Source organism: Phoca vitulina, unplaced genomic scaffold (assembly GCF_004348235.1).
Source record: "Phoca vitulina isolate PV1807 unplaced genomic scaffold, GSC_HSeal_1.0 scaffold8, whole genome shotgun sequence".
Lineage (NCBI taxonomy): Eukaryota > Metazoa > Chordata > Mammalia > Carnivora > Phocidae > Phoca > Phoca vitulina.
This window is the reverse complement of record NW_022589711.1, coordinates 69,744,859-69,759,918: the sequence shown is the minus strand read 5'-3', so window position 1 is coordinate 69,759,918 and position 15,060 is coordinate 69,744,859. Positions and strand designations below refer to the sequence as shown.

The following is a 15,060-nucleotide window of genomic DNA, read 5'->3' as shown; positions in this document are numbered from 1 at the left end:
GTGTAAAAGTTAGACCCTTCGTTTTATGCAGTTCACAAAGCTATTGTTTTTCCTTTTGTTCTCCAGCATTTTAATTTAAAATTTTCAGACTGATAGAAAAGTTGAAAAAAGCATAAAGAACACTAACTTAACTAGTTTCACCAATAGGACATTCTCTTATATAATTATCATGTCATTCATACTCCCAAGATACTCAGCATTGATACACGATTATCTACTATAAAATCCATATTTATTTTTATTTTATTATTTTTTTAAAGACTTTATTGAGAGAGAGAGAGCAGGGGGAGGGGCAGAGGAGGAGAGAGACTCTCCAGCAGACTCCGAGCTGAGCGCAGAACCCGATGCGCGGGCTCGATCCCACAGCCCTAAGATCATGACCTGAGCCGAAATCAAGAGTCGGATGGTCAACCGACTGAGGCACCCAGGTGCCCCATAAAACCCATATTTAAATTTCCCCAAATATCTCAGTAATATTTTATTATCTTTCGTGACATGGACAATTTTTGAAGAGTTCAGGCTAGTGCTTTTTAAAGTGTCCCTGTAATCTGAATTTGTCTGATTGTTTCTTTGTGATTAGATTCAGGCTAAACATGTTTGCCAAAAACACTATGCACATGATGGTGTGTGCTGTCCTTATATCCTATCAGGAGGCAGTGATGTCCCTTTGTCCTGGTGTTGGTGATATCAAGTCTGATCACTTGGTTCAGGTGGTGACTTCCATATTTTCCATTGTAGAGCTATCATTTTCCGTTGTGCTTGAAAACGGTTACTGCACTGGGGTTAGCAGAGTGTTAATATTCTAATTTTTCATTCCTTTTTTATGTCTTAGATGGAATCCTTAGTCCTAAACCCGGGTCTTTCTGATGTCAAAGTTCATGCTCTTTCTGCTACAGGAGCTACGTCTCTATACTACGTAAACAAATGAAGCGAGTCACCTGAAGCTGCTAGGACAATAAAGCATTTTCATTTCATCTCTTGTTTAGAGCTCCATTCTCTTTCATCTTGGCAAAGACAGACCCCTTCTGGAACTTTGAAACCTACTTAAAAAAAAAAAACAAAAACCTGAGACTGTAACACATGCAGAGCTATTTCCAGGGCTCACATGTAAAGGAACATATCTAAAGAGGTACAGAGGGCCGCCTGGGTGGCTCAGTCAGTGAAACGTCTGCCTTTGGCTCAGGTCATGATCTCAGGGTCCTGGGATGGAGCCCCACATCGGGCTCCCTGCTCAGCGGGGAGTCTGCCTCTCCCTCTCCCTCTGCCTGCCGCTCTGCTTACTTGTGATCTCTCTCTCTCTCTCTCTCTCTCTGTGTCAAATAAATAAATAAAATCTTTTAAAAATAAATAAATAAATAAAATAAAGAGGTAGAGAGTGTCCAAATCAGCTTCTCTCCCTCAGTCAGCATCACTGACATATCCCATCTCTTTTGATTACATTTCTTTCTTTTCTTTCTTTCTTTCTTTCTTTCTTTCTTTCTTTCTTCTTTCTTTCTTTCCTTCCTTCCTTCCTTCCTTCCTTCTTATTTTTCTTTCTTTCTTTCTATCTTTCTTTCTTTCTTTCTTTCTTCTGTGGCAAAGATGGATTGAAGGGTTTGGTGCAACTTCTGCCATTCTTTCCTGAGCAAAGATTGCTGGACCCCCTTGGATAAGAAGGAAGGTAGGGTCTGCAAAGCAACCAGCAAAGACCCTGACTCCACCACCTTCACAGAGGATTGCAGACGTACCTTCCAGCAGTGCCGAAGGGGAAGCAGAGAGCCCTGGAGGGGGGCAGGAGGGGGCAGGGGCTCTGTGAGCCTTGCTGGCTGCAGACACTGGGGAACACAGATGACATGGCCGAACTGAGAGGAAGCCCTGGTCAGAAGCAGAATTATATTTTCTCTTCTTTCCCAGTAGCTGCCCTCCCTGAAAATCTCTATGCTTTAAGGAAATGAGTGCAGACAGATTCCTGCGGGAAGGGGCGGCTGGGAAAACACCCACGGAGAAATCCCTAGCTCTACCTCTGTCCCTTCTCTTCGTTACATTAAGGGGCAAGGACGCTTCTAATCATGAATACACTCCGGTTCATAAGTCACCCCGGCAATGTCAGGGTTAGCCTGTCAGTGTTACAAACACTAAAAGAGCCCCCCCAGATTAAAGCAAAAAATATTCTCCTATGTTTGCCATCTTTGTACTGTTTAACATGAGTATTTCAACAGTCTTTATTTTCCAAACATGCAAACAGAGGAGAGTGATCTGACCCACAGTATATTGACATGTCACGTAGCTATAACCTTGAGATAAAAAGTGAAGGAAAAAGTCAAAACAGCCCAAACCAAATACTAACACAAACAAGTCTTTCTGCAGCCCAGACCCTTTCCCTCTGTCACGAGGGGACTCACTAACATTGGCACACAGCAACGTGCTGGACACACACAGCTCTGGGTGGGGGCACAGCCTCGGGGCCACAAGTGCCCAGCTGGAAAGTCGGGAGTAGTCATTCATGAATTCAACAAATGTGTGTTAAGTACCTACTCTGGGCCAGACCCAAGTCTAGGTGTTGGCAACAACATCTTATACATCTAGGGGATGCATAAGGCTTGCAAGGCCTCTACCCTCGTGGAACCTACCTAGTGGCATGAGAAAGAAAGAGAGAGAGAGAATATACTCCCACAGTGTTGAGAGGAGATGGGAAATAATGGCTGTAGCAGAAAGCCTGAGCTGCTTTCCTGGGTCCTGTATATCCAGCAAAGCAATGGCTTCAAAATCGGGGTCACGCGGCGGAATGGCTATTCAAGGTAGAAAGACAGAAAGAAAAAAAAGCAGAGGTTCCGAGAGCAGCTTCCCTCCTCACGGGACATGGAAGGGTCCTTTGGGAGCTGCGTAAGAGACAGTAAGATGCGATAAGATGATGCATAAAAGCAGTAGTAACCACAGTGCCTCTGTCCTTTGCTGAAAGAACTTCAAAGATGGGCCGCCCAGTGTAACAATAGGGAAAGGACGAAGCTTCTTCGCTATGCAGAGCTTGGTGCTGAGCATTTTACATAGATTGCCTCATTTCGTTTTCTCAATCACCACCTGGTGAGATAAACACTAATTTTATTCCCATATGAAGAAACAGACCTAGAAAGGTAAGTAACTTGCCCTTGCCCAAGGACACATACCTGGCAGATAATGGATCCTAGCTCTGTCTCATGCCAAAATCCATGTTCTAAACCACTGCATTTCTATCCAAAAAATTATTTTTATCATCTCATTTAAGGGAAAAGGCATTAATATTGAACAGGAAAATTATTCAGGTAGCTTCAGAAAGTGGTCTGTGTTTTCAAGATCTTATCTTAGTAGAGGAAAACATGTCCTAATAGTCAAAAGCAAATACGTACCACTTTCTCAAATGCATGAGGAATTAAGAAATAAACTTTGACAGTTGCTTAAATGTACATAAGCCCAACATCTAAAATCTGAATTATGATTCAAGAATGATTAGAGATCCGTATTTTATTCAACTAATAAATTACTCCTCGAAGTTTATTTTACAACTGCATACACTTCCATCTTTGTCCTCTACTTGATAATTGAATTAATAGTAAAATAAGGTAAAGCTGGTCTCATGAAAACAAGACAGAACTCCATAATGAAGCCTATGCTTCTTTGGGAATGAAACCATGTCAAAAATCTTTACCAAAAATTAAAAAAAAATTGTAGTAGAATTGAACTTTGAAAGATGGGGAGAGGTCTTGTTTTTGCTCTAAATCATTTAAATTAGATGTAATGAAAAGTGATCAGAGTGCTTATTTTTACTTTGTTTTGTGGGAAATTGTGCTGGGAATGTGGATCTATTGTGCACAAAGGATGTTGGCTTTATGCTGGAACCACTAGGCAGGTTGAGTTGAGAAACAATTAGCTCAGTCAGCAAGCCTTTGAATCTGATTAAGCCAGGAAGTGGGCACTCCCCACGACAGGGCAGAATGAAGGGAATGGAGGCGGTAATCCAAAACAAGGAACGATTTCTCTCTCTCTCTCTCTCTCTCACTCACTCACTCTCTCTCTTAGTAAACTAGTACTAGAATTTATTGTATCAAATTTATGTCAAGGATTATTTCATTACATGTTATTATCTTTGGTGAAACAAATAGAAGCTTGTTTCCAAGTAGATCAACAGTCCACATGTGTCATGGCTACTGTCTCTAAGAAACTTCTGTTTACTGAGGCCTGACATACCCTCATGTTTTGGTAACAAAACATCTTTGAGAGCGAGGACCCAGGTCACAGAGGAAAATGCAGAGCCTATACCAGGCTGCTGGCCGAATTCTCATTTCCCTGGGGGCTCTCAGTGTATTCTCTGGAGTTATCGCTTTCTTCCCTGTCTTTTCTTACAAGCTTTGGTTCACCGGATGGAGTGTCTGGATTGCTTGTCCCATCTGGAATGGAGCTTTGGTAGGAAAATATTTTATTACATATATTGAGAGAATAAGGAAAGAAGGGAGGGAAAGAAGAAAAAGAATACATGTCCTTTTTAGGTTTTCCAACAATACAGAGAAGTCCAAATTCTACAGAAATTAGAATTTACCATAGAAAGTTGATTTCCATTAGTTGCCTCTTAAATGTAGGATCTTTCTTAATATCATTTTATCATTTGTACTATAATGAAATGCTGTTCAAGAAATTCTTAAAAAGCTATTTTAATCTTGTCACCTTGGTATTCTGAGAAATTGGAACCTCTCTTGTGAGATCTGAATTTAGAAAAAAAATGTAAACCATAAAAAATAATGTAAAAATGGGAAACAAAAATAATTTTCAGACTAATGCTTTCACTAGAAACACTGAGGTGTGTTGACGTGATCCAAGATTCGCAAGCCCCAAATCTTAGTTCTCCCACATTTGTCCTCACATGCAACTGTGTGAACTGAAAGTCATTCAAGAAGTTGGGTGATGTACCTCTCGAACGTTGCAGTTCATGAGGAAAGGGTGCGCGGGCCAAGTACAAGTCGGCACCAAGTAGGTGCTCTGTGTCTGCTGACTGAATGACTGCACAAATGAAGGGTTGGACTGGTACCCCAGCTCTCTGGGTCAAAGAAATGAACACATCTAGCCTTGCAAATTGATGTCTTCCATGGTGGTATGGTTTAAGGGGAGTTACAGAGGCTTGCAACAAATCCTTCTCTCATTGCTTCCTGTGATGCCTTACATTCACCATTGGACTCTAGAGAATTTCAGATTTAAAGGCCTTTTGATCTTTAGGAGTTTTCTATTAAAATGTATCCACTCTTGAGAGAGGCAACATTTTAAGTCTTAAAAAAAATCCAGCTTTTACTGGGATATCACCTAAAAGTAAGACCCTAGAACATATAATTTTAATCTACTTATTAAATAAATATGTACTGATAGTCTACTGCATGCTGGAGTTACAATGGTAAACAGACAAACAAACAAGGTCTCAATTTTTTAAAAACTTCATCTAGTGGGGTTCAAGGATGGTGAGTAGATGGGAGAAAACAGAATGGTGGGAATATGGAACTGAATGAGGAAAGTGTGGGATGGTGTTTTTCTTTTTTTCTTTTCTTTTCTAATACATTCTTTTACATCTACCTCCCCAGTCTTGCTCATCTGCTCTTTACCCCATCTCCTGCCTGAAGCCATACGTTCATTCAAAGAAATATTTATTACACATCTACTGGAATGCAAAGATTAGGAAAAACATTTTATATCAGGACCTAGAATGTACATAAATACATCCCTAAAATTCTCTCTAGGTAAATAGATAGATTTTGATATATACATATAACTAAATCTATATAACAAAAGTTTCACAAAACAATATTTAGCCTTCTGTGTGAAACGACGTCTGATATTTTCTATTCTATTAATTTTTTTTAGTTCTGACTTCAGAACTGACCCAAAGTTTAACAAAACCACAATTCTAGTCCAACTCTGTATCCCTTTTTCTAAATTCTTTGTCTATCCCTGCTGTCTATCATAGAACATTCAACAGATACTGAGATTTGATTAGGATCAAAAATTATTGAATAAAGGTTTGTTCTACACCAAAATCTGTTTTATCAGTTAGACCCAGAGAAATGACAAGATCTGTGTCCGGCACAGATACTTGGTGGCTGTTTGATTCCGAGATTGACAGCATGGGGAATTGGAATCCAAAAGGTAAGACTGAGGAGATGGAGCCTATGTTCACGTCCTGATTCTGACATTCTTGGCATATGGCCAAGAGCAGGACCTTCACTCAGCTAGTTCTTCATTGCTTTTACCTAGAACATGAGGGATTTTGCAGGTAAGAAAGAGAGTCCGTGTGACACTATCTGACCCTAAGATGCTCAGTGAGAATGACCAAATTTGAACAAAGCTTGTATAATAAAGGGCTTCACCAGTTTTAAAGCTCTATACACATGCTAGTTAATACCTTGCCTTTCGTTTGTGCTGTGAGGGAGGAAAACTTCTACCCTCCAGTGCAGGGAGGGTACCCTTCACATGGGGAATTCATTCCCTGCTTTCAGGGGGAGAGAGGAGAGTCAGTGTTCTTCTCGCACCTGTTGTTTCCTAAATAACTTTAATTCAAAATAATCAATATGCTGAAGTCGCATACTTGGGGGCCACTTGTCCTGAATCCCATCAGTGCCCAAGCTCTGTCCAGCCCTTCCTTCCTAATCTCTTGCCATCCGCTCACTTTCCCATTCCATTCCCTGATGAGCAGCAGCCTTTCCCCATCCTGTTACCTCCCAGGACCTCATCTCTACCACCCTTCCCCTCGCTCATTCCATTTCCTTAGCCATCACACGGCTCCTTGTTGTGTTCAAATATTCCAAGGTTTGTTATTTGCCTCAGGGCCTTTGCACTGTCTGTTCTCTGCCTGAAGCCTCTTCCCACACATGGCATGTTCCCTAACTTCCTTTAATTCTTTGAAGACATGTCACTTTCTCCTTGATGCCATCCTTCATTACCCTCATTACCCTATTTAAAATTGTAAATCTCCCCCACACCTGGCATCCCCAATTTCTCATTCCCTGTTCTATTCTTTTCCCCATGGCCCTTATTACCATCTAATATACTATATAATGTACTTATTCATTGTTTGTTTATACCCCTCCCAAAAAAGTGTATATTATACAAGGGTGGGGATTTTTTTCTTTTTGTTTACTGCTATACCTGCAGCACTTGGAACAGAGTGAGTCACATACTAAGTGTTCAATAAATATTGTTCAATAAATATGGTTGAATAAGTGAATGAGTCCCATGCTCTGGTGGTACAAAATTTTTCACACCATTGAACTCTGATTAGGTTGCAAGGACTAAAAGTCAAGCTGGTATTTCTACTAAAGTAGGAAAAAAATCCTCAGGAGAAGGAAAGCCATAAGAATGCTCACTCTTTTAATGATGTCTAAGTTTGGAACAATGTGATTTTTTTCTTTTTCTGGTGAGTTTCCTAGTGAACCACAGTTCTATCTGATCGGGGTCAACTTCAAAAGGTCTCTGACTCATTCCACAACCTTCTCTACCACTTTTGTTTGTTTGTTTGTTTGTTTTGTTTTTAAAGATTTATTTATTTATTTGAGAGAGGGAGAGGGGCATGGAGGGCAGGGCAGAGGGAGAGAGAGAGAATCCCAAGCAGACACCCCACTGAGCTCAGGGCCGATGCTCCATCTCACAGCCCTGGGATCATAACCTGAGCCAAAATCAAGAGTCAGACGCTTAACCAACTGAGCGACCCAGGTGCCCCTACCAGTCACTTCTTAAGTTGCCTGCAGAGTGAATCTTCCTCTGGTGGAAAGACAATTTGTACATTTCAATCATATTGATATTTCCTTTTGCAAAAGGCTCCATATCTCTTTTGAGACTTTAAAAGATTTTAGAAGTGATACAGTACTTTGTATTTGTTCAGTGCTTTCATTCCAGATTTTCTAAATTCTTCGCCAATATTGGTCCTCAGACTCTCCTAGCTCTCTTCTGACAGCGACATGATAAGCAGATTTCCTACAATTTCTGAACTAGGTTATTTAAAGGCATCAGCTGCTAGAAAGTATGCAGCGAGGAGATTCAGTGCCTTAAGGACTGGGCTCCACTTGAATCCTGGAGAACGTGGCTTGGCAACTCCAGTGACTTAATGGCAGGCAGCAGTGCTGCACCCAGAATCCTGCTGGAGACAGGAACTTGGGAGAAAGGCCCCAGTGCCCTGCTCAGTCACAGAAGGGACTTGATTATACCAACACTCGAGCCTCTTACAGCTTCAACAGTCCTATGATTGCCAAACACCTGATGGCCAATTTTCCACTTGGATAGCCTAAATTTCTTTTTTTTATTATTTTTAAAGATTTTTATTTATTTACTTGAGAGAGAGAGGTGGGGGGCAGAGGGAGAGGGAGAAGCAGACTCCCCGCTGAGCAGGGAGCCTGACACGGGGCTCGATCCCAGGATCCCGAGATCATGACCTGAGCTGAAGGCAGACGCTTAACCGACTGAGCCACCCAGGTGCCCTAGATAGCCTAAGCTTCTTTAAGCTCGGCTTCTCCCCCCAAAATCATATCACCACCAAAAGCAATGATTTCTTCTCCTGACTTTCCTGGTTCTGAACCCAATTTCAAACCCTAGGGTGACTTTTGACTCAATCCTTCCCTCCAAACTGGTGCTTCTCAAACTGTAATGTGCATATGAATCACCCGGGGATCTTGTCAGAATGTATACTCCGATTCAGTAAATCTGGGCTGAGGCCTGAGACTCTGCCTGTCTCACAAGTTTCCAAGGGATGCCAATGCTGCTGGTCCTAGGACTGTGCTCTGGGCAACAGTGCCCTAAACCAACCTACCCTCAGCCCCACTCCTACCCCACCGCATCCAGTCCATTGCCAGCTAACTTTTATTTTTCCTGTGAAGCATATCCCTGTGCATGCTTTCCTCTCATTCTCACTGTGAACCACCTCCCCTTCAACTCCTTATCACTTCCCACCCCCACCCAGGTCTTATGCCTAGATAACCTCAATAGCCAAACTGTGGGAACCCATTCATTAACGAGTTATAAAATCAATCTATTGGGTAACTAGCAGCATTTATAAAACATGGATAGGATAGGATAGAATAGAATAGAATAGAATAGAATAGAATAGAATGGAATAGAATAGAATCAGAGTGTATCACACATAATAACGGTATTATGATTTTGGTTAGATATAAAATTTAACTTGGCCATGATGCAAAATATATTTCTTGCTATGGATAGAGGTTAAAAAAAAAATTGGGGGGGGGGGGCGCGCCTGGCTGGCTCAGTCGGTGGAGTGAGCGACTCTTGATCTCAGGTTGTAGGTTTGAGTCCCACACTGGGTGTACTTAAAAAAAAGGTAAAATCTTGAAAAAAATAATAGTAAAGAAAAAAAATTTGTTTCCAGTTTGAAGACCAAGTTCCTACAGAGACACCTAGGCCTCCCTGCATCCCCACCCAACATGCACGTGACGACAGGCTCATCTTTCTAAACCTCTGCTGCGTCAGTAAGGCTCCTTCTTCAAGAACCTTCAACGTTGCTTCATTGTCCAAAGTTCAGATATGTTAGCCTGAATTTCCAGGCCCTTCTAGACCTGGCCTCATGTGGCTTTCAAGCCTGATTTCCTACTCGTTTGTGCCCAGAACCAGCCCCGCCCCCCATCTGGGCGCCTGTCTCACTGTCCCCCCCAGCTTGGCTGCTATGTTCCCACCTTTGCACATGTTACTTGAGCTGCCCAGACTGCTCTTCCCTCTGCCATCATCTCCCGCTGAAATCACATCCACCCTCCAAACCTGCTTCGGCTCCTGTTTCCCCCATGGTGCTTTCATCAGCGATCCTTCCCCCAGAAGTGGTATCTTGTCACTGGACTCTTGTTGCACAGAAAGCACTCACTCTTCTTGCCGCATTTGGTGGGCGTTCTTCTAAGTGCATTACTTTCACATCTGGACTGTAAATTCCTGTGGAAGTTGGAACCATTATATCTATAATTATTACTTGGTGAGCTTGCTCATCCAATTTAGCCTCTCTGTGCCTCGTTTAAAAAGTAGGAGGAAATCTCCATCATTGTACGGATTAAATGAGTTAACACATGTCAAGTGTTTAGTGTCGTGCTTGGCATACAGTAAGCACTCAGTAAATGTTAATTGTTATGACGCTGTCTGCACAGTGCCTATCACATCCCTTGATCGTAGTAGACCCACAATAGATGTTTGTAAGTGAATAAATTAGGGCATATTAAAATTATTCCTCTACAAGTTTCTATTTCTGTTGTGACTGCTCCCCACTTCCTTCAATTCATCTGCTTCTGGGAACTGCGTTCTTTACGTGGGCAATTTAAAGATTCAGTGGGAGGGCTCACAATTATCCCATGCAATTAGAGTGTTAGCAGCTTCTCTTGCAAAACCCAAGTCCCAGGAACTGCCCCGTGGAGCAGAAACCTAGCCTGTCAGAAAGAGCTGAGGGAGGAGAGTGCAGGAGGGGGGCCTTCCTTCCTGAAACCTGAGTGCCCCGCTGTACCCAGCTCTTGTCTCTCAGACACTGCCTCTCCCATTTCCTTTTCCCACTTGACTTCTCTTCCCTACCCGCAAAACTCTTCCTTTTACATTCTTTTCCCTCTCCCTCTCTAAGTAATAATGTTTTTAAAAAGAAAAGCGGGTGCCTGGGTGGCTCAGTCAGTTGAGTGTCACATTCTTGGTTCTGGGCTCAGGTCATGATCTCAGGGTGGTGATATGGAGCCCAGCATCCGGGCTACGCACTCAGCGGGGAGTCTGCTGGAGACTCTCTCTCCCTCTGTCCACCCTCCCCCCACCCCTGCTCACATGTATGTGTGCTCTCTCTCAAATAAATACATAAATACATAAATATTTTTAGAAAAAGAAAAGAAGAAAAAAGAAAAGAAAGCAAGAAGAGGGAGGCTATGACTCAGGGGACACCTCGCCCTCTGGCTCACAGGCACCGGACGGGGTTGGGGGAGGAGCACCAGGAAAGATGGGTGTGCTTGCTCCTGAGCCACCACCGTCCACGGGGTGGATTTCACAAGTTACTGAATGGCATTCATACACCAGCCTACTCCATGAAAGATCTTTTCGAAGTTTTGTGTAAACAAAGCAAAATTCAAGCTGGCAGCTACAACAGAAATAACAGGCCACTGCAATCCTGCAGCATTTTTCAACTTTTGAAAGGAAAGCAACGGTTCGTGCTAAAGTAGTTAAGGCAACCTGGAATCTAAGCATCTAATAATGCCAGCTATCTGCTTGGAGTTACACCAGCAGAGGAGTGTCTCTTTTGCTTTTCTCTTGTTTGATCCAGTGTTTCTCTCTCAGAGGAGTGACGTGTCAATCGAGAGGGCCTTGCCTCTGAAGGCAAAGACCGGCCCCAGGCTCAGCATCAGTGCTCAGTGGCTCTTCATAATTCTCCTGTTTTGTTGTGCTGCTGTTGCTGCTGGCTTAACCTCCACAGGCTCCCTTGGAAACTTTCCTCCTGCAGAATCAAGCCAACCTCCTTTGACTACAGATGGTTCTGTTTTTCTCCACTGGAGTTTTATGGTATGGCAATGCCACGTCTGGAATTTCAGACTTAGCTACACGAGAAGTTCTGTGTGAGCGGACATGTGTGTGCTTCTCCCCGCCGCCCCCCCCAAATTCTCTAAGTCGGACATTCAAAATAAAATATGCCAGGAAAATGAAAAGCTGAATCTCAAAAAAACAAAACAAAACAAAACAAAAATACCAAATACCACCTCCAACAACAACAACAACAACAAAAACCCAGGCTGGACACAGAAGCTACAAAAACAACATACCACAAAACCGCATTAGTAGAAACTGATTTTTTTCCCCTTAAATTTATTGATGCTATACATACAGTCATATTTATTTCTCTGTTAAAAACCTAATTTGTAACTACTTTTAGTGCTTCCCTCATTCTATATCTTGTTTCAGGCATATCTCTTTCTAGTTTTCTCTCTTAACTTCAAAACATTCCTTGACCAGGAACAAATGATTTATGGGTAGGGAATAAGTGGTTTCCAGGCTCAGTGACCACAAAGGTCTCCTTCATCAGACTCGGAGCTGAGTTAAAGATGAGCCCAGAATTTTTTTTTTTTTCATTATATATTGCTCAGTTCTGGTGACACCATTCCCTCTTTAACTATTTTCATTCTGCACTTTGGGTCTCTTTCCCTCAAAGGAGACTTAAAAAAAAAAAAAAAAAAACCTCTTGAAAAGCTGGACACCACTGCACCCAGAACGATTAATGTCCCACCATGCATTCACTCTAATTATAATCTTTGTTACTTGAGAAACAGGAATCGCATATTTGCATCCCACCAGCAGGCTGAGGCTGCAGAATCTCAAAAGAAAAGCAGAAAGTAAAAGATAACGCCGTTGCTGGGCAGGATTTCAGGGTTCTATGACATGTTTCCTTTCCGGTTCCTCCCACTTGTAATTTTAGCAATTTGTGAGAAAGATGAATGGTAGACAATGAATCAAAATAAAACATACGGCAAGGGTTATAAAGCCAAGCTTTTATGCCAGTGACACCTTACCTTACTAGGGAAGGTTATAATTGTGATGGCAAAGGCAACACAGAAAATCAAAAAATGAGCTTGTATGAATCATGTCTATATGACATTGATGGCTTCTTGGCCTCATTGTCATCCCAGATGAGGAGGAGATCTGAGTCATAAACCCATTTAGCCATTTGCTGTTCTTTCTAGTTCATAACAAAGTTGTCAAACTGTGAGACAGGTTGAACTCTTTCCAGAGGTACATTCTATCACGGATGTTATTTTTCCATCTCCCTCTCACAGGCCATCATGACTGGTATACTTCTGCTGTTGGCTCACAAAGAGCGGACCAAGAGATACCTGGTAAATATATAGACATCGAGTAGGATGGTTGAATAGGTTTGAAGGTCAAATCTCTACAAGATGGAACATAGAGAACTTGACTACCAATTATCATTGAATTCTGTCTGACTGATGCCTTACTCTGATGGATTTCAGTAATAAACTAGGTTTTAAATGAATAATTTTAATCTGATTTCTTCTCCAAACATTTTCTACAAGCTCCTGTGATTATTGTAAATAAGTGTTCCAGTTTGGAGACAACACAACATTAATGCTCCTGAATTTCATTTTGAATAAATGGATCTATAGGCTCTTCTGTTTTTAAGCATGTATTTTAAAGGTTCAACTGCTCAGTTTGGGATCTCCTTCCAGTGTCTCTGTTACTTCTCCCCCCCCACCCCAAAAAAGGGTGAAAAGTCTATGATATCTTGCATATCAATAGTGTGAGCCAAGTAATCCCATGGTATAGAAAGACTACCTTGATCTGATCATAGATCTTCCCATGGCTCAAACTTTAATGTATGTGTGGATCACCTGGGAATCTAGTTAAAACGCAAAGTCTGATTCAGTAGATCTGGGTGACCTGTGAGATTCTACATTTCTAACAAACTTCCGGGGATGTCAGTGCTGCTGGACCATAGACCATGCCCTGATTAGCAAGGTGCTAGGATAAGGCAAGGATTCTGTGTACTCATGTTTGTTTTTCCCACCCCAGACTGGCTGTCAACATATGATAGAAGAAAAACAAACACATGTTTGCTGAGTGGAATTCATTTCAATTTTGGCCCAGTTGGCTGATATGTTATTCCCCCATATTGTAGATTCAAGAGGAGAACGAAATGGCCTAAAAGAGAAAGTTGTAATGCATTTCTCCTTAGCTTCCCAGTAAAAGAGATTAATACCTGACATCTTCTTTCTTCGTATTGCTGAGAAGCTTTTGAAGAATTCAGTTCCCAAAGTAACAATTTGTTTTTGCTTTATTTTCAGTGGGAAACTAGTTTCACCTTTGTGATTCTGAGCATGATGGGATGTCCACTTCATTTTGCAGTAGCCTTGGAATCTGCTCTCCTTGGCCCATATTGCTTCTACTCATTTTCAGGGATAGCAGGAACCGATTACCTTGGTTATGCAGTTGCCTTTCCTTTTCCATATGCAAACTTCCCATCAGCTTGTGTGGACCCACCACACTATGAAGAGTACCACCTGACACTTCAAGTCTTCGACCTGTGCCTGAGCTTTGCCATGCTCTGTGTGTCCCTGACAGTATTCATCAAGCTTTCTGCAGGACTTATCTGGAAGAGACACTTACATGTAAGTTTCCAGAAAGGGGGAACCCATTCTTATTCCATCCTGAATGCTAAAATTGGAAGTCTGCCATATTAGTACTTAATCTGCCTCTCTTATTTATCACTGTGTCTTCTATAACCAAAATTTTCCCACCCTTTTTACTTCTGCCCCAGCAGAGAGGCTGATATATACCAACATCAAATTTAGCTTTCTAACTTTTTCCCAGATGGCTAAGAATAATATTGATAATATGATAGTAATAGAAATACGAACTGGATGTTTACTCTCAGTGTTCTTCCCATTTTACAGACTGAGGCTAAAGAGTTTATGAAACTTGCCCAAGGTCACACAGTTAATGAGCAGTAGGGCCAGATTCAGAACCCAGAGCTATTTCTCTTAACAGACCAGATATATCCTGGGCCCTCTTGTCACCCACCTTATACCCTCTCTCTTCTGCTAGATCATCAAGATGCATTGTTCTGACCTCAAGGAGGGTTAGAACAGAACCACTGGGAGTGATTTCTGATTCCAAATTCCTATGTCTGATACTGGGTCACTCCATTGTGAGTTGCACAGCCTCCTCCTGGAGAGAGATATTTCCCACAACAAACTCTTATACTGGCTTTACGATTCAAGTTAGTATTATATTAAGGTCAGGTGAATTTGGGTTATGTTAGCCAATTTTTTTTTTCCAGTTTGATCCTACCAACACAAATCAGCAAAGCTAGAAGACAAGAACTTGGCACTCTCGATACCTTTTGTGGTCAGTCTTGTCCTCTTCAACTTCTACATAAGTCTGCAAAGGAAATCCTGTACATTCTTAGGAACAGAGTTGATTTTGCAAGGAGGCCTCCTGAGAATTGAGGCTAGCGGAGTGCCGTACTGCCAGTGCATCTAGAAGTTTAGAATGTGAGATTTCCCCCTGTAGGGACCATCCCAACTTCCTAGAGCCCTTTGTTAAAAG

At 41.9% G+C, this 15,060-nt stretch overlaps 1 protein-coding gene across 1 annotated transcript; it reads left to right on the top strand.

Moving 5' to 3' along the window:
• The first annotated feature begins 4,257 nt into the window (after positions 1-4,257).
• On the top strand, positions 4,258-14,462 carry TMEM212 (transmembrane protein 212). Its single transcript, XM_032407337.1, has 4 exons — positions 4,258-4,416; positions 12,771-12,830; positions 13,797-14,120; positions 14,406-14,462. The coding sequence occupies exons 1-4, from the start codon at positions 4,258-4,260 to the stop codon at positions 14,460-14,462; spliced, it is 600 nt and encodes a 199-aa protein (XP_032263228.1).
• The last annotated feature ends 598 nt before the right edge of the window (positions 14,463-15,060 follow it).

Coding starts and splice junctions, on each gene's coding strand:
- TMEM212 (XM_032407337.1), top strand. CDS start 4,258: ATGCAGAGCCTATACCAGGCTGCTGGCCGAATTCTCATTTCCCTGGGG. Junction 12,831..13,796: donor AGCGGACCAAGAGATACCTG/GTAAATATATAG, acceptor CTTTATTTTCAG/TGGGAAACTAGTTTCACCTT. Junction 14,121..14,405: donor TCTGGAAGAGACACTTACAT/GTAAGTTTCCAG, acceptor CCCATTTTACAG/ACTGAGGCTAAAGAGTTTAT.